Source organism: Tamandua tetradactyla, chromosome 2 (assembly GCF_023851605.1).
Source record: "Tamandua tetradactyla isolate mTamTet1 chromosome 2, mTamTet1.pri, whole genome shotgun sequence".
NCBI classification, from domain to species: Eukaryota; Metazoa; Chordata; class Mammalia; order Pilosa; family Myrmecophagidae; genus Tamandua; species Tamandua tetradactyla.
Genome location: NC_135328.1, coordinates 105,463,475 through 105,489,864, shown reverse-complemented (window position 1 = coordinate 105,489,864; position 26,390 = coordinate 105,463,475). Strand labels below are relative to the sequence as shown.

At 33.3% G+C, this 26,390-nt stretch overlaps 1 protein-coding gene across 1 annotated transcript in view; it reads left to right on the top strand.

Annotated features, from left to right (window-relative positions):
- CARNMT1 (carnosine N-methyltransferase 1) overlaps nucleotides 1–26,390 on the top strand; it is a 68,862-nt gene that overhangs the window by 5,974 nt on the left and 36,498 nt on the right. Inside the window, exons 2-3 of the mRNA XM_077148443.1 lie at nucleotides 1,645–1,840; nucleotides 2,642–2,805. Coding sequence (XP_077004558.1) covers nucleotides 1,645–1,840; nucleotides 2,642–2,805 — 360 coding nt within the window. The remainder of the gene's footprint in view (nucleotides 1–1,644; nucleotides 1,841–2,641; nucleotides 2,806–26,390) is intronic.

The window sequence follows — 26,390 nt, the reverse complement described above, 5'->3', positions numbered from 1 at the left end:
ATCATTGTCATTTTTGTTCTTATTTATTATCTTGTTTTTGTAGATGAGATACTTGGGACCCAGAAAAAGGAAGCAGCCTGCCCAAGGTCACATAGCAAATAGGTGGCATAACCTGGATTTCAACACAGATCTGTCTGACTCCAAAGCTAACTGTTGCACTGTCTCCAAGGAAAAAAAGGCAAAAATCAGTGCAGCCATTGCCAAGTTGAACCGTTCACATTACTCCCTTGTTACTACCTCCATCCACACCCCCCAAAGAATCATATGCACATAGACTTATAAAAACATGCCAGGTTTTTGCTTAAGTTTTATCAACTTCTTCTGAATTTTAGAAGTTAGCGAGTAATTTAACGTAAGAAGGTAAAAATGAGAAAATTATTTGGATGGATAAAGAGAGACTCAGACTCAAGGAAATTCAGACTAAATGAAAAAAGTACTTTTTATTTTCATTAAATGTTGAGTAAGTCCAAAATAATATTAAAAGAAATACATATATATATTTTGTATATATGAAATGTAAAGAGTGATACAGTGAAAACCCTTGAGCCAACTACCCAGTTAAAAAAAAAAATCCTATACCTTCTCAAAGAAAATCACTTTCCTGAATTTGTCATGTATTCTGCAACTTTATTTTTTCAATGACTATTTCATTTCTGAGATTTATCTGTTATTGTGGGTGCTAAAATTTATGCACTTTGCTGTGATCCATTATATGACTATACTGTAATTTTTTATTCAGTCTAGATAGACCTTTGGGTTGTTCACATGTTTTTTGTTTGTTATTCATGTTCTGTGTTCCCAGTTGCAAGACTTTCTCATAAGTATGTGTTTAGGACTATAATTGCCAGGTCATAGCGCTTGTTTTTATTTGGCTTTACTAGATTATGCAGGATTATTTTGTACTAATTTATGTACCCACTGTCAGTATATAAATATTCTAATTATTCCACATTTTCTCTCTAACGTTGTCAGGCTTTTAAATTTTGCCCATCTAATTTATGAAAAATGGCATTTCATTGTGAGTATATATTTAACTTTAAAAAATGGTATTCTCTTATTGGTTTTATGAATAAGTAGACCTCAAAGTGACCTTTAGAGTTATCTGGAACTTCCTGAATGCAAACTGTGAATCTTGTCATGTAAAACCTTATAGAATTTTAATTATTCATTTGCTTACTATTTTGAAGTACATAAGATCTTTTATGATAGTTTTAAAAAATTAGCTTGATTGACTTTTAGTTAATTTGTGTATATTCTTAAGTAATTTCAAAGAAGACTGCTACTTAATAGTGAAGAAATAGGAAGCATTCAGTTGAAAATTTTAAGTTCGAAATTTGAGCTCATAAAAATAAACTAATTGCACATGAATCCTCATCATGTTTCCTTTTTTCCTTCTAATTGGTGCGAATATTTACTTTCATTAATTATACACCATTTGTCCTTTGGTTGTGTAGAGAAAATATTTTAATAAGGTAAAAATTTACAAAACTATTGATATTCTTTCAGCTGGAAGGTTGTAAATGAAAGGTCAGAATCCAGTATTGTAAGGGGATAGTTAGTTGTATAGAAAGACAGCCTTAAATTAAGATTGGCTTCTGGTGAGAATTTCTTATGTGAATTTGAACAACACTTTTTATGTTCTAGCACCAGTATGCATGAACGAGTGAACAGAACAGAAAGACAGTTTCGATCACTTCCAGCTAATCAACAGAAACTACTTCCTCAGTTTCTTCTTCATTTGGATAAGATCCGGAAATGCATTGATCATAATCAAGGAATATTGCTGACCATTGTGAATGATTGCATACATATGTTTGAAAATAAAGAATATGGAGAAGATGTATGTGAAAGTTCATTCTTTTGTATTTTATTTTGGGGTTTTATATATTTTGAGGTTTTTATTTTATTCTTTCAGATTTCATTTTTATAATTTTACACAGGTCATTTACTCAGTATTTTCACTTAAATGCTTAGTCATTGGTTAGGCTTAATAGAACAGTATGCCAACAATTGGATTTGTTTACTGATTTTTTTTTTAAATGCTAAGATAATTCTTGTCATTTTGATACACCTTTCACTTATTGTTCTGACTTCTGGCAATATAGGGTTAATGACGGAAATGTTTATAAACAACTATACTAACTATATAAAATTGATTTCCCTTGCTAAACTCATTTTTTTCAATATCTTGTATCTATTTAAAATTATTCTTATAAATCTCAAGGGACTGGCAGTAATAGAAACTGAAGTCCTCTTTTTGTATCCGCAGCATAGATACAGTTGGGCCACTCCAGTGAACTTCTTGCTACTCCATCATTGACTTGGTGGGACTTTCTTCCCTAAATTAGAGAAAGAGAATGTTTAGTCTCTGTAGTAGCTCAGTTCGGGTCCTCTCCTCAAAGACTGCTTACTTATATTGTGGTTTTATGATTAATGGCCCTTAATCTGTTGAGGGTTGAGATGAGACCACGCATTCTTTTTCATATAGGATCTCAAGCTGCACTTGAACCCTGGTTGAGGTGAGAGGCCAGTGATTTATCCATTAAACCGTCTGTATAGCCCCTTAGTAGCATGTCTGTCTAACCATATTCAAGACTGATTACTTTCTCAAAAACTTGTTTGTTTGCTTTTTTAAAAACAGGGGAATGCAAAGATTATGCCAGCATCTACATTTGATATGGATAAGTTAAAATCTACATTGAAACAGTTTGTGAGAGACTGGAGTGAAACTGGAAAAGCGGAAAGGGATGCCTGCTACCAGCCAATCATCAAAGAAATTTTAAAAAATTTCCCAAAAGAGAAATGGTAAATAGTACCTTGTTTTTACCCACCTTCTTTAAGATGTAAGCACTTTGAATTTCTCTGTAAGATATTTCACGTTCTTGACTCATCTTAATAATTGCCAGGTGCTTATATGTTTTGTGTGGGGGGATGTTACATTTGTTATTGGGTACTTTGTTTTTATGAGGTTGCAGTTATTATTTTGAATACATTTTTCTATATTATTTGCTTAAAATTATTCTATCTAGAAATTAAATAATGGGGTTGGAGTGAATGTTCATTATCAGTGATGTCTATCTTTTTTATATCTTGCTTTATGGAAAAGCCAAAAACTGCAAACTGTTTTGATTTTCCTCAATATGACATAAGCAAAGGAGGGATGTATGGCTTACAGCAGAGGTTCTTAATTTTTTTGTACCATTGAACCCTTGAGCAGTCTGAAGCCTATAATTTCTCTTCACAATGTTTTTAAATAAATAAAATGCATAGGATTATGAAGGAAACCAGTTGTCTTAAAGCAAATTCATGATATGACAACCTACGTTGTATATATTATGTTAAAGTCTAGCATGATTCCCAGGGATGAGTTTGGTCCTGACACTGTGGGATCCACGACGTCTTCCTGATGAAAAGGGGGAAAAGAAGTGTGACAAAATAAGGCATCAGTGGCTAAGAGAGTTCAGATAGAGTCGAGAGGCTGTTCTGGAGGCTACTCTTATGCAAACTTCAGCTAGACATTGCTGACTCCTTTGGTTTGCCAAACCTCAACCAACATCATTACTATTAACTCTTAAGAACGACTAGGGCTCTAACTGAGAGTCTAAAAAAGTTTCATGCGCTAAGTTTATTTTCCTGAAACCTATAACCTCCGGAGGGTTCCTAGGCTAGATAAGTCCTGAAACACAGAGGGACCAGCCTCTCCAAGATTATCAACTAATTACATCCCCCTTATCCCTTATTGTAGATACTCCTTCTCAACATGAAAGAGTTAGATCCTTGGGAGAAGGATCAAAGGAGAAGGAGGAGTTGTAACAGAGAAAATGGGATTTAACAAATGAGTATGACTGCTGAATCACTATATTGGTATTTCTTTTAGCCTCCAGAGTTTTGGAACAGCTACAAGGAAAAATCTGAAATAGTGGAATGGTAACCCATAACAAGCTCTGAAATCTGTTCTGTAACTACTTGTTAAAATGTACTTTGAAAATTATTTGTTTTTTCTTTCTTTTCTTTGTATATATGTTATATTTTACAATAAAAAATTAAAAAAATTAAATAGTACATAAGCAAATAAAATATGAGTACAAAAGAAGAGATTTTAATGAAAACTAAGTCAAATGCTGTGGAAGGTTTCAATAAAATTGAGTTGCCAAAAAAAAATTCTAGCAGCTAGTGTAATTAATGTAATATCAAAATACTGAGTAGTGTATATATTATTTTAAGACCCTCAGCTGTAATGTAAAATGAAAATGTATATGGTTTCTGTTGGTGATAAAGTCACAGGAACTGCTAATACTACTATTGTTAGTTTTCTGTAGTCATAATTGAAGAAAAATATTTATCAAAAATTAATGAAAATTAAAGTGTAATTTTTTTCCCCCATTCATGGGACAAATGAATTCTGTCCACAGATTTCCTTGTCTGTGGTTAGGAGCTATTTAAAGAGAATAACTGAGTGGAATTCTTTCTGTCATTCTCAGATTACTGTTGTAAAGGATCTTTGCCGAGAATCTCCCTTCCATCATTCTTTTCCCTCCTCGTTGTTTGCTGCCTTTTAGTTCAGGTATATCCTTCCAGAAATTTCAATACATATGTGTGTATACCTTTTTTAAAAAACATTGTATTTTGAAATAATTTTGAAATTATGGAAGAGTTGCAAAATTTATACAGAAATCTCCCCTATTCTGTTTATCTAAATTCACCGATTTTTAACGTTTTGCCACATTTGCTTTATCACTTTCTCTCTCTCTTCCATTCCTACCTTCCTTCCTCTTTCTCTGTATATAAAATCACACATACACATGCAATTATTTTTTCAACTATTTGAGAGATTAGTTTGCGTTCATCATGCTTTTTCACTGCTGAATATTCCAGAATTTATTTCTTAAGAACAAGGGAATAAATTGTTATGTCATACGTTAAGCACAGTATCGTTAGTGAAGAATTTAACATTGATATAATATTGTTAGCTAATTTACAATCTGTATTCAGTTATTGGGATTTGAGAACATCTAATAATGTCCTTCATAAAATTTACTTTTCTGTTCCAGTATAGAATCCAGTACAGGATATTGTATTGCATTAATTAAGAGCTGACAATTAAACTCTTGGCCTTTCTTCATCTTTCATGACACTGACATTTTTAAAGTATGCAAGGAAGTTATTTTATAGAATATTCCTCAATTTGAAATCGTCTTATATTTCTTCATAATTAGATCTAGATTATAAATCCCCAGCCAGAATACTTTATAAGTGATTTTGTATCCTCAGGATATCACATCTAGAGGCATATAATGTCCATCAGGCTGTACTTGGTAATACTAATTTTGATCACCCAGTCAAGATGCTGTATGGTTCCACCACTGTTTAGTTATTATTTTCTTTATTGCAACTAATACAGTTTCTGGGGAGATACTTTGAGACCATGCAGTTGACATCATGTTCCCCATCAATGCACCCTCCTCCCACATACACAGACCCACAATTGATGATTCTTGTGTGAACTGGTGATTTTCTGACCCATAATCTACAATTATCAGTCCTAATGAAGAGCCTTACCTTCTCCCTTCTCTATACGTCTGTTTATCAATTGTCAGGATGTACTCATGGTTCCTATTTTATTCAACAGATTATAATCCATTACTCTTAATTTTTATTGTTCAAATTGCCTCATATTTAGTGAGCAAGAGTCCCTCAAGTTGGCTCTTGCATCCTTTGAGTATTCCCTAGGTTTGTTTTTTTTTAACACGTCTTATTTTCTGGCACGGTAAGATTTTCAGGTCCACCTTTTATCTTCCCTGACTCAGTCCTAGAATTGGCTGTTTCTCCAAGGAGGTGGTTCTTTTTAGTGGGAGTTGGTATATATTGAAACCAAGATCTGGCACCAGGCTTAGTATTGCTAAGATACCATTGCTTCTGGGCCTTCCAGTGGACAGAGCTCACACACACACACACACACACACACATGCATTAGAAATCATAAATTTCTAACTCCAATTAGCTTTTCTTAATCTCTGTCTACCTGGGTGAGAACCCTGGTTTTCAACAATCTCAAAACGTTTATCTGTTGCCTCAATCCTCAAATACATACGAAATTCTTCTGAATTGCTACACCCATACCACTGTGAAAAAACAAACCTACTAAAAGTAGTTCTAGATTTATTAGCAGTTCTTTATTTTTGGCACTAAGTGTATATATAGTCAAAGTATTATTTACAATGTACTCGAATTAGTCTTCCCTTCCACATGTAGTTACGATTCTTTTTGAAATTTAGTACATTTAGCCTCATTAGTTTCTATTTGCTTTCAGTTTTAAAGTTATTGTCTCCACTGTACCACTACTAACCTTGCCTGTTTAATTTTTATTTTATACATGGACTGTGCTTCCAATAGCTAAAACTGGCCAAAAAAGGGACGTTCAGAGGTACCATTGCCTCCCTTATTCCTTCTGTGCCTCATAGCATCACCCCCAACCCGCGCCTGGCATGAATAACGAATATCATTAGTTTCTGGTTTTTCTTTTTGATTCTTTGTAAAAGTAAGCAAATACTTTTTATTTTAAAGTCCCCCTTTTTCTCATTAATAAAAGGTAGCATACTACATATTTTATTTTGTACTTTGCTTTTTTCATTTAACAATATATCCTGTAAATATCTACATGTCAGTTCACAGAGATCCTCCTTATTTTTTTTTTTTAACAGCTGAATAGTATACCATTGTTTGTCTATATCAGTTTATTAACCGATCTCTTATGTTTGGCCGTTTAGGTAGGTTAGCAGTATTTTGCAAGTATAAATAATGCTAAATTCCTAAAATTCATATGTGGTTTGGTTAATGTATTAGCTATCTGTTGTCATGCAACAAATTACCACAAACTTAGCTGCTTGAAACAATACACATTTATTATCTCATGATTTCTGTGGGTGGGTATGGCTTAGCTAGGGCCTCATAAAGCTGCAAACAGTGTCTACCAGACTGCATTTTTATATAGAGGCTTGACTGGGGAAGAATTTCTTTACAAGTTCACCCACATTGTTGGCAGAATTCTTTTCATTGTGGTTGTAGGACTGAGGGCCCTGGCTTCTTGCTGGCTATCAACTGGAAGCTTGCCTGAACATCTAGAAGCTTCCTGCAGATCCTTGTGGGCTTTCCCAAAATGTCCACTTAACTTGATCAAGCCAGCAAGAAGAATCTCTGGAGCATGTCAACTCTAGACAGTCTTATATAACATATCATGACCACAGCAATGATATACCAAAGCGTTTGCCATATTCTTTTGGTTATTAGCAAGTCACAGTTCCTGCCCACATTTAAGGGGAGGGGATTACAAAAAGACCAGAACACCAGAGGTTAGGGATTCATAGGGGAGCCACCGTAGAGTTTGTGTTCCATAGTTAGTTATTGCCAAAAAGGTTGAGCTGTTTTAACCTTCCCACTAACAATGTATGAGAGTACCCATTTACTCATAGCCTTGCCAACCACAGTGTGTTAAGAATTTCAACTTTTGTCAATCTGATGTGTGGGAAGCTGTATCTCACTATGGTTTTAATTTACATTTCTTTTATGAACTTGACATTTTCATGGGTTTTAGAACTATTTTATATATGTTTTTATTTTGGAGCATTTTCTGTCTTGCATATATTTTTCTATAGAATTTTGTGATTTTCCCCCTTTTTATATTTTTTATATATTAGGGGTATTAGCCATTTATCTGTGATACATATTTCAAATATTTTCTCTCAGTTTGCTATTTGTTTTACAAATAACCTTATTTAAGGTGAGTTTTTAAAAATTAAACAATTTTTTATGTACTAAAATTTATCAATCTTTTATTTGTATCTGATTTTGAGTCATAGTTAACAACTCTTTTACATTTAAATTATGGAGAAATACTCCCATATTTCCTTCTAGCCCATGACTATAGTTTTTATATATATGTAAATATGTAGATCTCTGATCTATTTGTTCTTGTGTGTAGTGTGAGGAATATGCTTAATTTCATGTTTTTTCCAATGGTTTTCCATTTGCCTCTTAGTTTCAAACCACATGGGATTCCTTTTTAACTATATCCTTAAATTATACTTAGAAACTTTATCAGCATACATAAATCTAATTCATATTTTTCTATGCTTTCAAGGTATTTCATTGTACAAATAAGCCATAATTTATTTGATGAGTTCCCTATTGATGGGCAATTATATTGTTTCCAGGTTTTTCTAGAAGAGACAATATGCAGTAAATATTCTTACAAAGGCCAACTTTATGCATTTAAATTACTATATCTGGCAAGAACATGTATCGTATGAATTTTGATTTTGCCAAATTGTCATTGTCCACAAATTTTAGGAGCTCATGTTATTCCTGTCAAAAGTACTTAAGTTCTCCCCCACCCCCACTCCTTGGAACATTTGAATTTGGTGTGTCCATTGATTCTTGGTCCATTAAATTTATAGATTCCAAAATGAAATGGGAGCCTCTAATTTATTAATAGGAGATAATACTTAACATGCTGAGAGCTTTTTTATGCATAAATTGTTGCTTAGTCCCCAGAACAATTCTATGAAGTATATATTAGATCCTTTTTTATAGATGACAAAACTTTTCTCATAGATGTTAAATAACCCATTGTCCAGCACAAGATAGCAAGTATGGTTCAGATCCCAAAGTCCATTCTTTTACTATCTTACGAATCAACATTCTTCGCTTCCTAGATGGACTATTTTCAGTAAGTTCAATTATGGATTACTGTGAAGATTAAGAAGTGTTTTCTTATACATATAATGTGGTTAGGATCCCAAAAACCAACTTAAAGTATACTGTGGTTAATAATATATACTTTTACCATAGAAGTAGTTATAGATTAAATACAGCTATAGTAATAGCTATAGGTTAAATTCACTTATTCCGTCTGGTCTTACAAAACCGCTAATGTAGCATTGTTCTATGGAAAAATGCTTTGTGTTTTGTATAAAGGAAATGCACTTCTCTATTGACTGTTTTATTTTTACTTTTCTTCCCAAGTCATGAGGCCAACAAACCGAAGTGAATGTGAAAAGTGTTAATCTCACTCCTTGGAATTCTGGTATAAGCCTATAGTTATGAAGATTGTATGTTCTTGCTTAAGTAGAAGAATATCTAAAATGTTTTGGTGAAAAGTTAAAATCAGTGTACAATGGTGAATAGTGCAATTGTTGAATGAACTTCTGGAATGCAAAAATCTAAAATTTGTCAGAATTTTTTTTTACAGTTTTCACTTAAATTTTTAGCAGTTGATTTTTAAGTTTGGGGTTATACTATAAAATTTTTTTTCAGCCCTGTTTGCTGCTAGTTTTCTCCAGAGGTCAGTACACAGCCATAATGATAAAACTCATTTTGAACTGAAGTTATTGGAGGAACAAAACTTTATGGCCAGTTCTGACAGACTAGGATACTACTTGACTTTGGCAACAAGATAGAAAGTTTTTCATACTTTATAAGAGTAATTATAATAATGTAAATATTTATCTCTTCAGCTCTGGACTAGAAGATTTGGTCTTTGGTCATGATGTGCCTTATTTGAAGAAGCCCCAAAACATTGTACTTTCTAAAAACTTCAGAAGCAGCATTGAGGTGGTTGTACATAAAGGTGTCTTAACAAAATACATAGTATATATATTGTTTTGGTTTTTTAATTGGAATTTATGATTGTAGTATAATTTATGTTGTATACATAAATTATCCATCCTTAAGTATTTCTTGTAGGGCTGGTGTCTTGTTGACAGATTCTTTCTGGATTTGTTTGTGAAAATTTTCATCTCTCCCTCAGTTTTGAAGGACAATTTGGCTGGGTACAGAATTCTTGGCTGGAAGTCTTTTTCTTTCAGAATCTTAAGTCTATCATAACATTGCCTTCTTGCCTCCATGGTACCAGTTGAGTAGTTTAAACTTAGTCTTATGTGGTGTCCCTTGTATGTAGTAGCTTGTTTTTCTCTTGCCACTTTCAGAATTTTCTGCTTCTCTTCAACATTTGACAGACGGATTAGTGTGTGCCTTGAGGAAGGCCTATTTGGATTTATTCTGTTTGATGTTCATTGAGCTTCTCTGACTTCTATATTTATGTCTTTTATAATAAGGGTTGGGAAGTTTATCCCCATTGTATCCTCAACTACTCTTCTTTAGCCCTTTACTCCTCTCTTCTCTTTCTGGGATACCAGTGATTCTTATATTTGTGCGCTTTGTTTTGTTCATCATTTCCCTGAGATCCAATTCAAATTTTTCCATCTTTTTTTTTTTTTTTTTGCCATTTGCTGTTTTAAGCATTTGAAGTCAGTTCACTTATTCTTTCTTCTGCCTCTTCCCATCTGCTGTTGTATGTCTCTAGTATGTTTTTTAGTTGGTCAGCAGAATCTTTAATCTGCGATATCTGCTCTTTTTCTGTTTATTCTTTCAAATTCCTCTTTATGCTCTTCTACTGTCTTCTTGTTCTTCTTTATGTCATTAGCCATCCCACTTATTTTATTTAGTAGAGTTATATGAACATCTTTGATTAGTTGTTCCAATGTTTGTTTTAATTTGGTTGTTAGGCTGGATTATATCTGTCTGCATAGTGATATGCTTAGTGATCTTTTGTTGTTTTTGTTGCATGTAAATATCTTCATTGATTTACTTTGGAAGTTGATTTCCTTCCGTGGTCTAAAGCCTTGTGTTTGTGGGATGGATGTGTAGCAGAATGCAGGGCACAGGATGGGGCACAACAGTGCAGTGATGCATTGCTGCACAGGTACAAGGACAGGTTGGGGATGCTACTCTCGTGCCAGCATACGTGGGCACCCAGTGGCCAGGGAGGATGTAGCTGTGTGGTGCACAGGTCTGGGGGTTTTGGCCTTTTAGTGCACTGATCTAGGGCATGGGGCCCTTTGTGCACATACACAGAGTTATGGCAGCAGGTCGGCATTATCCAGCCCTATGAATTTTTTTTTTTTTAATTTTATTCTGGTAATATATTTGCAATGTAAAATTTCCCCTTTTACCCACATTCTGATATATCTGTGGTAATTAGGTTCTACCATCACTCCTATCCAATACCAGAACTTTTACATTACCCGGATAGAAACTGTACCAGTTAAGCATTAACTCTGCTTTCCTTATTCCACTCTGGCCCCTGGTATTCTAGTTTCTGACTCTGTGAATTTGCTTATTCCTATTTCATATCATACAGTATCTCTCCTCTTGTGTCTGGCTTATTTCACTCAATATGATGTCTTCAAGGTTCATTTATGCCACATGTATCTGCACTTCATTTCTTTTTTTTTTTTTAGGGGGGTGCATGGTTGGTCCAGGAATCAAACCTGGGTCTCCTGCGCGGAAGATGAACATTCTGTCATCGAACCACCCATGCACCCTAGAACTTAATTTCTTTTTATGGCTGAAAAAGATTCCATTGTATGAATATGCCACATTTTGTTTAACCATTCATCTGTTGGTGGACACTTGGGTTGCTTCCACTTTTTGCCAATTGTGATTACTGCTGCTAAGAACATCAGTATGCAAATACCTGTTTGAGTCCCTGTTTTCAATTCTTTGGGATATATTCCTAGAAGTGGAATTGCAGGTCATATGTTAATTCTATCCTGAGGAACCACCAAATGTTTTCCACATTTGGCACCATTTCACATTCTGATGAATAATGACTGAGTGTTCCATTTCTCCACATCCTCTCCAAAACTAGTTATATTCTGGATATTAAACCCTTCTTGGATATGGAGTTTCCAAATATTTTCTTCCATATCTTTTAGTTTTATTATGAAGTCCTTTGATATTCAAAAGTTTTTAATTTTGTTGATGTCCCATTTATTTTGTTTGTTCCTCATGCTTTTGGTGTAAATTCTAAGAAATATTGCTTAACACAAGGTTCTGAAGATGCTTCCCTGTTTTCTTCTAAGAGTTTTATAATTTTTGTTCTTACATTTAGGTCTTTAATCCATTTTGAGATAATTTTTTATATAATATGAGGTAGGAGTTCTCCTTCATTCTTTTCCATATGGATATCTGTTTTTTCCAGTGCCATGTGTTGAAGAGACAATTCTTTCTCCATTACATGGACTTAGTTCCTTTGTCCAAAGTCAACTGGCCATATCTATGAAGTTGTATTTCTGAACTGTCAATTTGATTTCCATTGGTCTGTATGTTGTCCTTGTACTAGTACCATGCTGTTTTGATTATTGTAGCTTTGTAATAAGTTTTAAAATTGGGAAGTTTGAGTCTTCCAACTTCATTCTTCTTTTTTGGGGCCACTTACCCTTCCATATACATTTGATGATTGGCTTTTCCATTTCTATAAAGAAGGCTGTTGGAATTTTGATTGAAATTACATTGAATCTCTAAATCACTTTGGTCAGAACTGACATGTTGACAGTATTTACTCTTCTAGTCCATGAATATGGAATGTTCTTCCATTTATTTAGATCTTCTTTGATTTCTTTTAGCTGTGTTTTATAGTTTTCCATGTACATCATTGGTTAAATTTATTAATTTATTCCTAGATATTTGATTCTTTTAGTTGCTATTGTGAATGCAAGTTTTTCTTGCTTTTCTCATCAGATTTTTCATTGCTAGCATATAGATTCACAACTGATGTTTGTGTATTTTTCATGCGATATTCTCCCACTTTGCCGAATTCATTTAATAGCTCTAGTACCTTTGTTTTGGTTTTGTCAAGATTTTTATGGTCATATTGTTGGCAAATAGGGAATATTTTACTTCTTCCTTTCTAATTTGCATAACTTTTATTTATTTTTCTTGTTTAATTGCTCTAACTAGAAGTTCCAGGACAATGTTGAATAACAGTGATGACTGGACGTCTTTTGTCTTTTTCCTGGTCTTAGAGGGAAAGAAAGTTTTCAGTCTTTCACCATTGAATATGATGGGGTTTTTTGTTTGTTTGTTTTTTTGTTTTTTGTATGGACAGGCATCAGCAAACAAACCTGGGTCTCCTGCCATTGCACTGCCCTTGAATAGTATATTAACAGTAGATTTTTCATGTGTTTCCTTTATCATGTTGAGGAAGTTTCCTTCTATTCTAAAATTTCTAAGTGTTTTTATCATGAAGCATTGCTGGATTTTGTCAAATGCCTTTTTCTGTGTCAATTGAGTTAATTGTTTTTTTTCCCCCCTTTTTTGTATTATGTTGTGTATTATATTATACAGTTGGGCTTTGACCTCGTATCCTTCAACCATAGCAAACTTACTCCTTAATTCTAGTAATTTTTTGTTGATTTGTTAGGATTTTCGGCATATAAACTTTCATACCGTTGTTAATAGATGCTGTTTTGGAATTGTTCTTTTCTAATCTTTACCCTTTTTATATATCTTGCTAGTTTGATTGTAACTGGATAGGACCTTTGGTACAATATTGAATGGAAGTGGGGAGAGCTAACATACTTAAACTTTTCTCCTTATTAGTTCAACTTTCTGTGTTTCACCATTAAGTGTGATAGTAACTGCTTTTTTGTTTGTTTTTAATAGGGATTCCCTTCTATTTGAGGAAATTTCCTTCTGTTTGTGGTTTACTGAAAGATTTTAACTTAAATAGGTATAATTGCCCCTCCTTCATCTGTTGAGATGGTCTTATGTTTATTCTGTTAAGATATGTGTTATATAGATTAATTTTTGAATGTTAAATCAATCCCTGGGATAAACCCCATGGTATATTATTTTTTATATATTGCTGGATTTACATTGCTAATATTTTGTTAATAATTTTTGCTTTTTTGTTCATGAGAGATATTGGTATATAATTTCTTTGCAATGTCTTTGTCAGCTTTGATATTATGGTGATGCTCACCTAACAGAAGATGTTTGGTATATTCTTCCTTCTATAGCTGAATGTTTATTTAACATAGGTATTTTTTCCCTTCCTTTAAAGTTTGATAGAATTTACCACTGTAACTGACTGTGCCTGGAACTTTCTTTGTGAAAATATATATATATATATATATTTTTTAATTTAAAAAATGCTTTCAATTTCTTTGCTAGATATAGTGCTATTTAGTTTTCTATTTGGTGGTGTTTCACTTTTAGTAAGTTGTGTTGTTTGGGAAATTGTGCAGTTTCATCTAATTTGTTTCATCTAAATTGTTGAATTTATTGACAGAACTGTTTATACTATTTTATACTGTTCATTTATTATCCTTTTGATGTCTATAGGATCTATATTGATTTCCCTCCCTTCATTTATGATATTGGTAATTCAAGCGTTTCTTTTTCTTAGATCATTCTTCATAGGAGTGTCTTGATTTTGTTAATCTTTTCAAAAAAGTCACTTTTTGAATTTTAATTTTCTTTATTTTTTATTTTATTGATTTCTGCTCTTATATTTTCATTTACTTTATTTAATTTGGTGTTTTCTAGCTTTTTAAGGTGGCTATTAACTTAAGTTTTTTGTACTATATGCATCAATACTTCTTTCCTTCTAAGTATTGCTTTAGTTGCAGCCACAAATTTTGATGTGTTGTAATTTCATTATTATTCATTTAGAAATATATTTTTATTTCTTTAGTGGTTCTTTCTTTGACCCTTGGGCTATTTATGAGGGTGTTGCTAACTTCCAAATATTTGGGGCTTTTCTAAGTATGCCATTATTATTGATTTCCAATTACTTTGTTTAGAAAACATACTAAGATGTTAGTGTTTTGAAATGTATTGAGATTTGTTTTATGTTCCATCATACAGTCTAAATTGGTGAATATTCCCTTTCCACTTGAACAGAATCCGAATTTTATAGTTGTTCAATGAGGTACTTTATAAATTTCATTTAGGTCAGGGAGGTTGAATAGAGTGGATCATAAATGCATCTTAACTGATTTTTTTGTCCAGTTAACCTTTCAGTTATTGAGGAAGGTGAGTTAAAATCTCCAGCTGTGATTCTAGATTTATTTTATTTTACCTTTAGTTTTGTTAGCTTTAGCTTCATGTTTTTAGGCACATTTTACATGAACACATATATATATGCATGCATTTATTTTGTATTGATCAATATGAACTGTCTCTCTTTGTCTTTGAAAATGCTCATTGTCTTGAAGTCTGTTTTACCTGGCAATAATGTAGCCATGTCAGCTTTTCTGTGATTAATGTTTACATGATATAATATCCTTTTCCAATCTTTTACTTCCAACCTATTTCTTTCATTGTATTTCAAGTGTTTCTCTTGTATACAGCCTATAGTTGAGTCATTTTTTTTAACATTTTGATAATCTTTGCCTTTTAATTAGAATGTTTAGACCATTTATGTTTTATGTAATTATTACTATGGCTACATTTGTTTTATCTGGTTTTCTTTTTTCTCTGTCCCTCCTTTTCTATCTTCTTTTACTTAAATTTATTTTTAAATTCCTGTCTGAAAATTCTAACTTATTAGCCATTTATGGGTCTGTTGTGTTGACAGTTTCCTCTCATAACATTGGGTTACATTTTCTTCCTTCTTTGTATGTCTTGTAATTTTTTTTATTGAATGCCAGACAATTTAAGGGAACAGTAGGAGCTGACATTATTAACACCCAGAATGGCTTTCCCCTTCATCTATCAGGCTACTAGTGTAGGGGACTAAGTGAATTACTTAAAAATTTTCACTGTCAATGTGATGGTTTGAAGCTGTAGATTCTTAAACCTAATCTATTCCTGTGAGTATGAACTCACTGTAAATACAATCTTTTGATGAGATTAGTTAAGATATATATGGCCCAGATCAATCAGGACATGTCTTAATTCTATTACCGGAGTCTTTTACAAATGAAATGAATTCAGACAGGAGAGAAAGAAAGCCACAGATGGAGCAGCCAGAAACCAAATCAACAGAACCCAGAAGAGAAGAGAGAGACTAAGAGATGCTGCCATGTGCACTGCCGTGTGACCAGCTAAGGACTAGAGAGCCACAGTCTTGATTTGGACCTTTTTTCCAGCCTCAAACTATGTGTGAATAAATTCCTGTTGTTTAGCCAAACCTTTGCATTGGTATTTGCTTGAGCAGCCTAGGAAACTAAAACAGATTTTCGTACCATGAAAGTGAGGTGCTACTACTGCAAATACCAAAAATGTAGAAATGGTTTTGGAATTGGGTGATGGACAGAGGCTGGAATATTCTGAGGTGCTTGATAGGAAAAAGTCTAGATTGCCTTGGAGAGACCATTGATAGAAATAGGGACACTAAAGGTACTTCCAATGAGGCCTTAAAAGGAAATGATGAATACGTTATTGGAAACTGCAGGGAAGGCAATCCTTGTTTTAAGGTGGCAGAGAACTTGGTGAAGTTAAGTTTTGATGTTAGATGGGTGGCAGAACTTGAGAGTGATGAACTTCGATATTTAGCTGAGGAGATTTCCAAGCTAAATGTGGAAAGTACAGTCTGTTTTCTCCTCACAGCTTAGAGTAAAAAACTGAACTCCTGGTCACAAAGAAACCAGAAATGGCTGGTTTGGAAATTTTAAGTTTCCAGAAAGCAAGTTCCCCAAAGAATTGTGTTCCTGTGAGGGTTCAACAGGAAATTGATCCAGTTAGCAATTTCCATGTAAGTCAGGATTGGCGGTGCAGTTATCCAGGAAGGGTCTGTGGAAAGTTCTACTGTCTGATGGTGTAGACCCCTGTGAACTACATTCAGGCTGACAAGTTTTTTGCATAATTTATGTGAATGGAACTACTGCCAGCCTAGACTAAATGGATCAGAGAAGGGACAGACTGAAGGAAGAATTACTTCAGTGACACAACCATGGAAGCTGAAGTCTGGACCAAAGATGACAACTCAGCCTAAGAGAGCTGGCCCACCCGTGTGTGTGGAAGGGCATCTGTCCTAGCACGTAGAGAAGGCAGGCCTTCCACCCCATTGCTAAGTAGAATGCTGCCATCCCAGTGCTCAGTATGGAGCCTATGCCCCAGAGATTGCAGAGAGCTTGGCCACCATCCCGATGCTTGGAGAGTGTGAAGTCTTCACCCAAGTATTTGGGGTGAGGCTGCCACTTCATCAGGCTCAGAGAACAGAGCATTGGTCCATAGATGATTCTCAAAAAAGTTAAAATCTGATGGAGTAGGCCCTGGAATTATTTGGGACCTTTGACCTCTGTTTTCCTTCCAGTTTCTCCCTATAGGAATAGGAATGTTTATCCTATGCTTGTCCCTCAATTGTATATCAGAAGCAAATAACTTATTTTCTCAGTTCCAGAGGTCCACAGATGGAAGGGTATTAAACCCCAGGATAGACCACACCTGTAGCCAGTTTTGATGAGACTTTGTACTAAGCATTGAAAGGACTTAAACTTTTGAAATTTTGTGATGAACTGAATATATGATGCATATAGAGAGAATATGTCTTTTGGGGGTCCAGCTGGTGGAATGTGGTGGTTTGAAGCTATATGCACCACAGAAAAACATGTCATTAAATCTGATCAAGCTATATGCATCACAGAAAAACATGTCATTAAATCTAACCCATTTCTAATCCATTTCTAATCCAGTCAAATCCAGGAACTTTTGATGTGGTTATTTTAGGTATTTGTGGCCCTGCCCAATCAGGATGAGTTTTTTTTTTTTTATTGACAAATCTTTACAAACATACAGTCTACACATGGTATACAATAAATGGCTTAAAATATCATGACATCGTTGTGTATCCTTCACCATAATCATTTTTTTATGAAACATACCACATACAAACACATTCTTACCATATGATCATTCCATTCTTGTTATATAATCAGTAACTCACAAAGTCATCACATATATGTATATTTATCATCATGATCATTTCTCAGAACATTTGCATCAATTCATAAAAAGAAATAAAAAGAAAACATAAAAAAACTCATACATACCATACCCCTTACCCTTCCCTTTCATTGATCGCTAGCATTTCAATCTACTAAATTTATTTTAACATTTGTGCCCCCTATTATTTATTTTAATCCATATGTTCTACTCATCTGTCAATAAGGTAGATAATAGGAGCATCAGACAAGGATTCAGGGTGAGTTTTAATCCTATTATCAGAGTCCTTTATAAATGGAATGAACTCAGACATGAGGGAAAGCCACAGATGGAGCAGCCAGAAGCTAATATCAACAACCTGGAAGAGAAGGGAAAGATGAGATGATAACCACCATGTGCCATGGCATGTGACAAGCTAAGGACCGAGAGTCATTTGCAGCTAGCCCCAGAACACCACGGTCTTTGGGAAGAAAGCATTGCCTTGATGATGCCTTGATTTGGACTTTTTCCTAGCCTCAAACTATAAGCGAATAAATTCCCATTGTTTAAGCCAAACCACGGCATTAGTATTTGCTTGAGCTGTCTAGGAAACTGAACAGTCAAATATACTTGTACCTACCACCTGCTTCAGATAATCACTTAAGAAAAATTTGTCTTTAAACCTTACTTCTAGAAATGTGGCAGTGTAACAGTATTGTTGTTTTCCATGAAACAAAGTAGTTTGGGTTTTCCTGCAATAGAGTAACAGAAACATCTTTGTAACATTAAATTACTCAAGGCATGAATATATAGTTATTTCAGCAGTAAATGTACTACTTTTTCCACAGGAAGCATTGAAATATTGGTATTGCTGTCTGCAAAACATAGGATTAAGGTGTCAGCCTTTAACATGTGATGGCTGATAATCCATCTTTTTTTAAACACTTATATGTTCATAAGCTATACAGATTGTCTTTAGCTGAATAAGCATCATGAAATAACTCTGTATTTCTGCTTCTGTCTAGTAATTTTTGGTAGTATTCCTGTGCTGTAATTAGTTTTTGAACCACAGTAAAATAGATAATAGATTCATCATATATATATATGATTCCTATATCATTTAAAGCTTTTGGTATATTTATTCCATTGTTGATGACAACCATGACAATTTACTGACTTTTTATTCCATAATTATTTCCTCAAACAGATTTATAGTGTTAGTGGTGTGAAAGCCAGAACTAGCACAATAAGCAAGTAAAGTTAGAAGCATAGTTGAATTTATCTTTGTTCCAACCATGTTGTGAAACCAAAAATAAAAAAATCCTCTGCTTGTTTCACCATGTTCAAATATCTGATGTACAAGATTTGGAAGTTAATAATTACTACCTTGTTTTTCTTGTGCCCTGTGGGTAAAATTTAGGAAGAAGATTTTTAGTGACATGTTTTCTAGAAAGAAGTTTATTCGTAGGCTTCATAGCTAGATAAATTTCAAATACTTTACTGAAAATACTTGAGAATTTATGAGTCTCATTTGACAAGCAGTTTGTTTATATTTTAATATCTTTAGATTCATTCATGCATTTTGTGTGTTTTATTAGAACACAGAATGTTTGGAATTCCCTGTATTTAATAGAACACTCTCCTTTCCTTCATACTCTTTGTATTCTTTTACAATAGCTAGGTGAAGATGATTTGTCATAGATGAGATTGTATGATCTTGGCCTTTTTTACTCATGAGATACTAAGGTAGCAACATTGACATTCTGCCTTTAATTCTTTATTAGATATGAATAATTCCTCAATCAGAATCATTTTTGAAAGACTCATAGCTTAAGTCAGAATTAATAACTAAAGATCACAGAGTTCATAAAGGTTATTTTGGTTTATTTCTATAAATGCTAGCATAATTTATTTTGTTAATTTTTATGCATAGTCGTATACCAAGTGCTCTACAAATATTAGAATTAAGATATCCAATCTCCTTTATTAATTTTTTCAGTTTTTATGAATAAATGTTTTAAATTTTATAAACGTATGAGCTCTTGCTTATACGCTTCAAAAAGGATATTAAGTTCTTAAAATTTCTAGGTGGTATTCTCTTTCAATGTATATATTCACTATCCATCTAGTTCCCTGCTTATTTATGTATATGAAAGTTTCTGATAATTTATTTTCCTCAGTCTGAGTTACTTGTAGATTGCTTTCTCTTGTATTGGAAATCATGGTGAGGTGTTAATAATAAATCCATTGGCATGTGCTTTTAGCACTGCTGAAATGGTTGTGTGGTAAGATAGGAACCAACATGATATTTATGAGCATTGGATATGAACAGAATCATGTTTAAGATGCTAGAAGTGATGTTGACATAAGTATTTGGAAATTGTCCTCAAAATTCACCTGAACTTTGGTACATTATTAGAGTGAGGAATTTTACCTCATAATCTACGTTTTGGAAACATAGATATTTTAATTTTGAGGGCTACCTTAACTTATATGTTTGTTGGAGCTGTTGCACTAGTGTAATATTCATTACTGTGTAGAGCAATGAAGTAGTTAAGAACAGTGTGTGGTGTAGCGGGTAATAGCATGGACTCTGCAGGTAGATGGCTGGGCCCTAGCTCTGCCACTTAGAACCTGTGTGACCTTTGGTGAATGACTTAGCTTATATGTCTCAGTTTTCTCATTTGCAAATGTAGATGATGCTAGTATTTCTTAAGGAGTTGTAAGGATTAAATGAGTTAGCATATGGAGGGTACTTGGTGACAAGGTACATAGTGCTATTAAACTGTTACTTGGCTACTATCAATATCATTTCTATTCTTAGGTAGAATGTAGGCTGTTGAGAAAAGAATGAATTAACTTAATGATTCCGACTGGTTATTTTAAAAATAAAAGGTTATTAAGGAACATTTTTTTTTAAATAGTAAAAACATTTCACAGTGTTAAAAATTTTAAAGGTTTCAAAGGCATATCATCTCTTTCATATCTGTCCCCTAGCCACTCCCTGTTTCCTTTCCTGAGACCAGTCAGTGCTATTTCTCTTATTTCTCTTTACAAGGATATTTTATGCATATGCAAATAAATTTTGTGTGTGGATTTTTTTTTTTTATACAAAAGATATACTCTTTTTTCTTAATATAACCTATTTTGTAGATCATATTATATCAGGACTTCAGATCATATTATATCCCTCATTCCTTTTTATTGTAACCACAAAGCTCTAAAAAACTCAAGACTGAAAGGGACAGTATCGGCATGTTTCTTAAAATTTATATACTTGTGTCATTTTAGGAACTCTTGGCTCTACCTATTCAGCAGAAACTTCCTGTGTTTATTAAATATTGTACTTTGGGTATTTTTACTATTCAAGTTATCCTGCTGGGAATAATTGTATTTAAAATTTTATATCTTCTTTGGGGAATACCTTGCTCAGATATGATTATCCAGCTAGTCTATTTCCATTCAGTTTTAGTAACCACTAGTTTTAAATCAAAGGTTTAAGAGTGGTCAAGGTATATATAAAGTCTGATTGAAGAGCACAAAAGTATTGGTCACACATTTTTGCCATTCTTGGACCCCATGGAAAACTGAAAAATCATCTGTTTTGCTTATTTAATGTATTGTGCTTATAGTAACTAAGATAGGCTATTTTTTGGGGGGAAAAACAGTATACTTACTGAAATATGCATAGAGTAATTATACCTGTGATCATTAAAATATTTTTCCCATCTTACCAGTTTACTCAATTTTTTCCTATTTGGAAGTCTGGTATGCCTGAGCTTGCAAACACAAGCAGCTTTAAAACTGCAAATTAACTGACCTTGTATGGGGTCTAATTGTTAATTAAGGAAATGCTATTTTAATTGTGCTTAATGCCAAACACTTTAGTAGTGATTAGCTTTCTGTTTATTTTAGTTTTAAGCAGGTTTTGGACTCTGCTCTGGTGAGTCGTTGTTTGCCGAAATTAACATTATATTTTTAAAAATTTTAAGTATGAGCTCAGGGTTCAGACCTAAAGATAAGTTTAATATAACTCTTCCCAATTGATCCAGACAGTATGTATTGAAACTTAAAAAAAAATTTTTTTTCCAAATTGCTGTCTAATAATCATATCACAATTTAAGAATTCGTTGCTATGAAGTTTAAAATTACTAAGAAAAGGTAGAATCTTAAGATTTAGTCCTCTCAAGGGAGAGACCACACCCATGTAAAATCATGTTCTTATGCATCCTGAGAAGACTGGACTGTATTTTTAGGTCTTAAATTCATGAATCCATTCTAGTTCAGAGGAATTTTAAGTGATATTTTGTTTATGGGAGAAAAATCTACTATATCTGCATTCTGATAAGTGTTTTACATTCAAGATACTAATATTCTATTGACTAATTGAATATATATTTTCTTTTACATAGTTAGATTTTAAGAAAAAATATCCTGAGCTTTGAAGTAATATTTTTCTGCTTAGATTAAAATGAAAGCATATAAATTATAATTAAGACATTCTTTTTGTTAATAGAAACCATTTTAAAAGCGAAAACAGAGGAAATGTACACTGCCAAATAATGCACCAAGTTTAGTGGCTGAAAATAGATTTTTCTCTCATCCCAAAAGCCCTCCTAAATCAAGATTTCATGTGCCTACAAAGCTAGAGTAATAACCTAGTGGAAAAACAATTCAAGACTAAAAATTTAATATTAAGTAGTATAAATACTACTTCACAGATTTATTATATAAAAGTCACTGTTAGATGTTTGTGTTATAATAATATAAACACAAATACAAAAACGACATTAAGATGCCATTTTTTACTTATATTGCAAAGATTTTTAAAAATCAAATAATTGTTAGTGGGAATGTGAGGAACTTATACATTGCTGGTGAAAGCATGAATTAAGTAAAATCTTATAGGGGCAATTTGGCAATATTTGTTAAAATTCAAATGCATATCTTTTCGTCTCTGCAAATCAAGTTCTGGGAAGCTATTCTACAGATAACCTGCTTATGGAAAATTATAGGGTATTAATTGTAACATTGTTTTTAATAGCCAAAGATTGGAAACAATATAAATGTCATTAATTAGGGGATTTTGATAAATTATGGTACAATTATGCAATGGAATACAACTCAGTTATAAAATAGAGTAAGAAGGCTCTACATACTGATAAAGAACTTGAAATTGCATTAGATCAGGGATCAGCAACTTTTTCATAGAGAGCCAGATATAAATATTTTAGGTTTTGAAGGCAATGTGGGCCTGTCATGACTACTCAGCTTTGTTGTTGTCATGAGAATGCAACCATAGGCAATACGTAAATGAGGGGGCATGGCTATGTTCCAGTAAAACTTTATTTACAAAAAGAAGTGCTTGATCTGTGGGCTGTATTTGCCAACCCCTGTATTAGATGAAAGAAGCAAAGTAGAGAACTAGATGTGTAAACTGTAACACAAGTATGAAGTACTGAAACCATCGTGAAGTGAGATCAAGCTTTCCCTAAGTATTTGGGAAAGACTTCATAGATATTTAAGCTGGGTTTCTATGGGTGCACTAAAGATTAAGGTGTGAAAGTCTTCTGGAATTCACGAGAAGTTGTCTGGGTGAGATATGGAATTCTTTATTGGGACTGGATGAAGAGGTAAGTTTGGGACCACATTTTTGAAGAGGCTAGACACTATAATCCTTATTTCTAATCCAATTGTTTTACTCTTGGATTAAAAGGAGTATTTCAACACCCAACTGTATTTAACCTGGATGTTTTGCCATATATGCTTCAGATCTTTCTGGGTTTTTTTGTGTATTTTTCTTAATAGAATATTACAGGTAAAGTTAAAATTGTTCTGTAAAACCCCAAGATCACATTCCTCTCCTTTCCTCTTCCTAGAGATAACCACTAACATGAATATGTTGTTTTGTTTTATTATCTTGTATTCCTGCATTAACTACATACTTATATACTCCTAAACAACACATTTGTATTGCTGTGTATGCTTTTAAAGTTTAGATAATGGTTTGCAGCCTCGCTTGCATTCCATGGCTTTTTAGATTTTTTTAAAATTTTTATTGACAAATCTTAACATACAAACATTCCATACATGGTATACAATTTAGTGGCTCACAGTATCATCACATAGTTTTGTATTCCTCCTCATGATAATCTTTTAGAACATTTCTATCACTCCAGAAAAAGAAATTTAAAAAGACATACCAGGAGAACTAGGTTTGGTTCCCAGAGCCTGCCCATGCCAAAAAAAAAAAAAAATTTTATATACCATACCCCTTACCCCTCCCTCTCATTGTCCACTAGTATTTCCATCTGCCCCATTTATTTTAACTTTCCATGACTTTTTGATAGTCCTGTACTAGTTTTATATGAGGTTATGTTCATTATTTTAAATACTCATTTTAGAAAACGAGTTCTAAATCCTTTTCATATTCATTAAATCTCAAGGATGAGCTTTAATCTTAAGGATATCTTAAATCTTTATGAAATATATATCTAAGAAATATATATCTATACTTTAAGAAGTATTTATCTAATAATTAAAGCCTGCTTATTTCATATTTATTGAGATACAATTCACATGCAATATAATTCACCTATTTAAGTGTACAATTCAGTGGTTTTAATGTATTAGCAGCATTATGCAACATTCATCACAGTCAAGTTTTTACATTTTCATCACCTCAGGAATAAACCCCATACCCTTTAGCGGACACTCCCCATCTGCTTTCTTCCACCACCACCCCCAAGTCCTAGGCAACCATAATCTACTTTTGTCTCTAGATTCACCCATTGTGGACATTTCATATGAATAGAATTTTATAAGGGGACCTTTGTGTCTGGCTTCTTGAACTCAGCGTAATTCATCCATGTTGTAGCCTGAATCAGAACTTCATTCCTTTTTATTGCTGAATAAACACTCCACCATATGGATATTCCACGTTTGGTTTATCCATTCATCATGGATAAACTTTTGGGTTGTTTCTACTATGGGCTATTATTAATAATCCTAGTATGAACATTCATGTACAAGTTTTTGCGTGAACTATTGTTTTCATTTCTCCTCTGTGTATATCTAGAAGTGTAATTTCTGGATCATATGGTAAATATGGTTAAGCCTCTATTTTATTCGATATTTTTGGACTTTGCTTTAAATTGAAATGTATTTCTAATAACTGAGTAAGTGAAAAAGCTTTCCTGATTAATTCTTTTCTGTAACCTAGAAGGTTAAGATTGGTTTTCCTTTTTTCTGCTTAGAATTTAGTGTTTTGGTGCTTTGTTTCCTTTTAGTAATTATATGTTTAGTAATTATATGTCTATAGAAATGGATTTTTATCAAATCTCAGAATATAAGCATTGCGAAGTGGTATTTTGAAATCAAGGACTTTAGCTTCATAATTTCTCTAACATAAGGTGAGGGTAAAGAGTGCTGTCAATCTGATTTAGTTAGGGAAAGTTTGATAATAGCAGCCATAATATTAACTTTCCATGGGTTACTAGAAACACAACTTTCCCTTAGAGTTAGTGTGAAACAGTTTCTGCATGTTAACTTTTTTACTCAAGGGTCCTCAGCCATTCAGAAATTGATTATTGGTGATTATTTTTAAGTTTACATACTTTATGAATTCACCTACAAATCTGTTTTCTTTCTGTTGCATTACATTGATCAAGTAATGGTTTGTTTTGTTTTGTTTTTAATTCTAAGCCAAGAATATTTCCTGGGGGAGGGGGATAATACATATTTTTATTGGGTCAATGAGAACTGAGAAAAGGAAGTAATTCTGAAGAGTGGGGCTTTTTGTGGGTTGGCTAGAAGGTGGAAAGCAAGAGAGAGTGAGGCCTGATTGGTGTACCACAGTGGCAGGTCCTTTATATACGGGATAGATAGCATAGAGTCCTAGAACTAAAAAAGAATTTTCGAATCCTAATATTAAATGTATTTGTTCTTATCAAATAACCAACATAGGTAAGCATGAACAAAGCGAGAGAATGTGCTGCTAGTTCTCAATAAAAATTAAAATGTGCATAAATACACATACATACACATGTAACATTGTATATAATGTGGATTGGAAGAAAGCATTCTATTTTATTTTATTTTAGTGAAAGCTGTTCTGTGGTACTTTGACATCAGTTTCCCCATATCAAATATTAAAGGGTGTCTTACTAATTATTATAGATCTATTTGTTGGGAATCATATTTGACAAATTTAGTTTTACACTACCATGTACATAGTAAACAGTAAAACAAATTTAGTTGTAGAGGTTTTCATACAAACATATACAGTTGAATGGTCCTCAGAAAACAGACGGGGCAAATTTCCATGCTACTGTGTTTGTAGATTGAGTTTCAAAAGCCCCATAGTTCTCTCTTTTTTTTATTTCAAAGTGGGAAATGCAAATGTTTATCACATTGGCTACTAATAAAATGCTCTGTTGCTGTTCAGTGCATGCCACACTTAAAGAGCATGGTGTTTAAATTTTTTTTATTTTTTATTTTTTTGCATGGGCAGGCACCAGGAATCGAACCAAGGTCTCTGGGTGAGACCTGGCAGTTGAGAACTCTGCCACTGAGTCACCATTGCCCGCCCAAGAGCATGATGTTTAAACATAGAAAAAATGTGCACAGCAGTAGCCTTGGAAAGTGAATTTGATTTGGTTGCCTATAAGAATACCATTTTA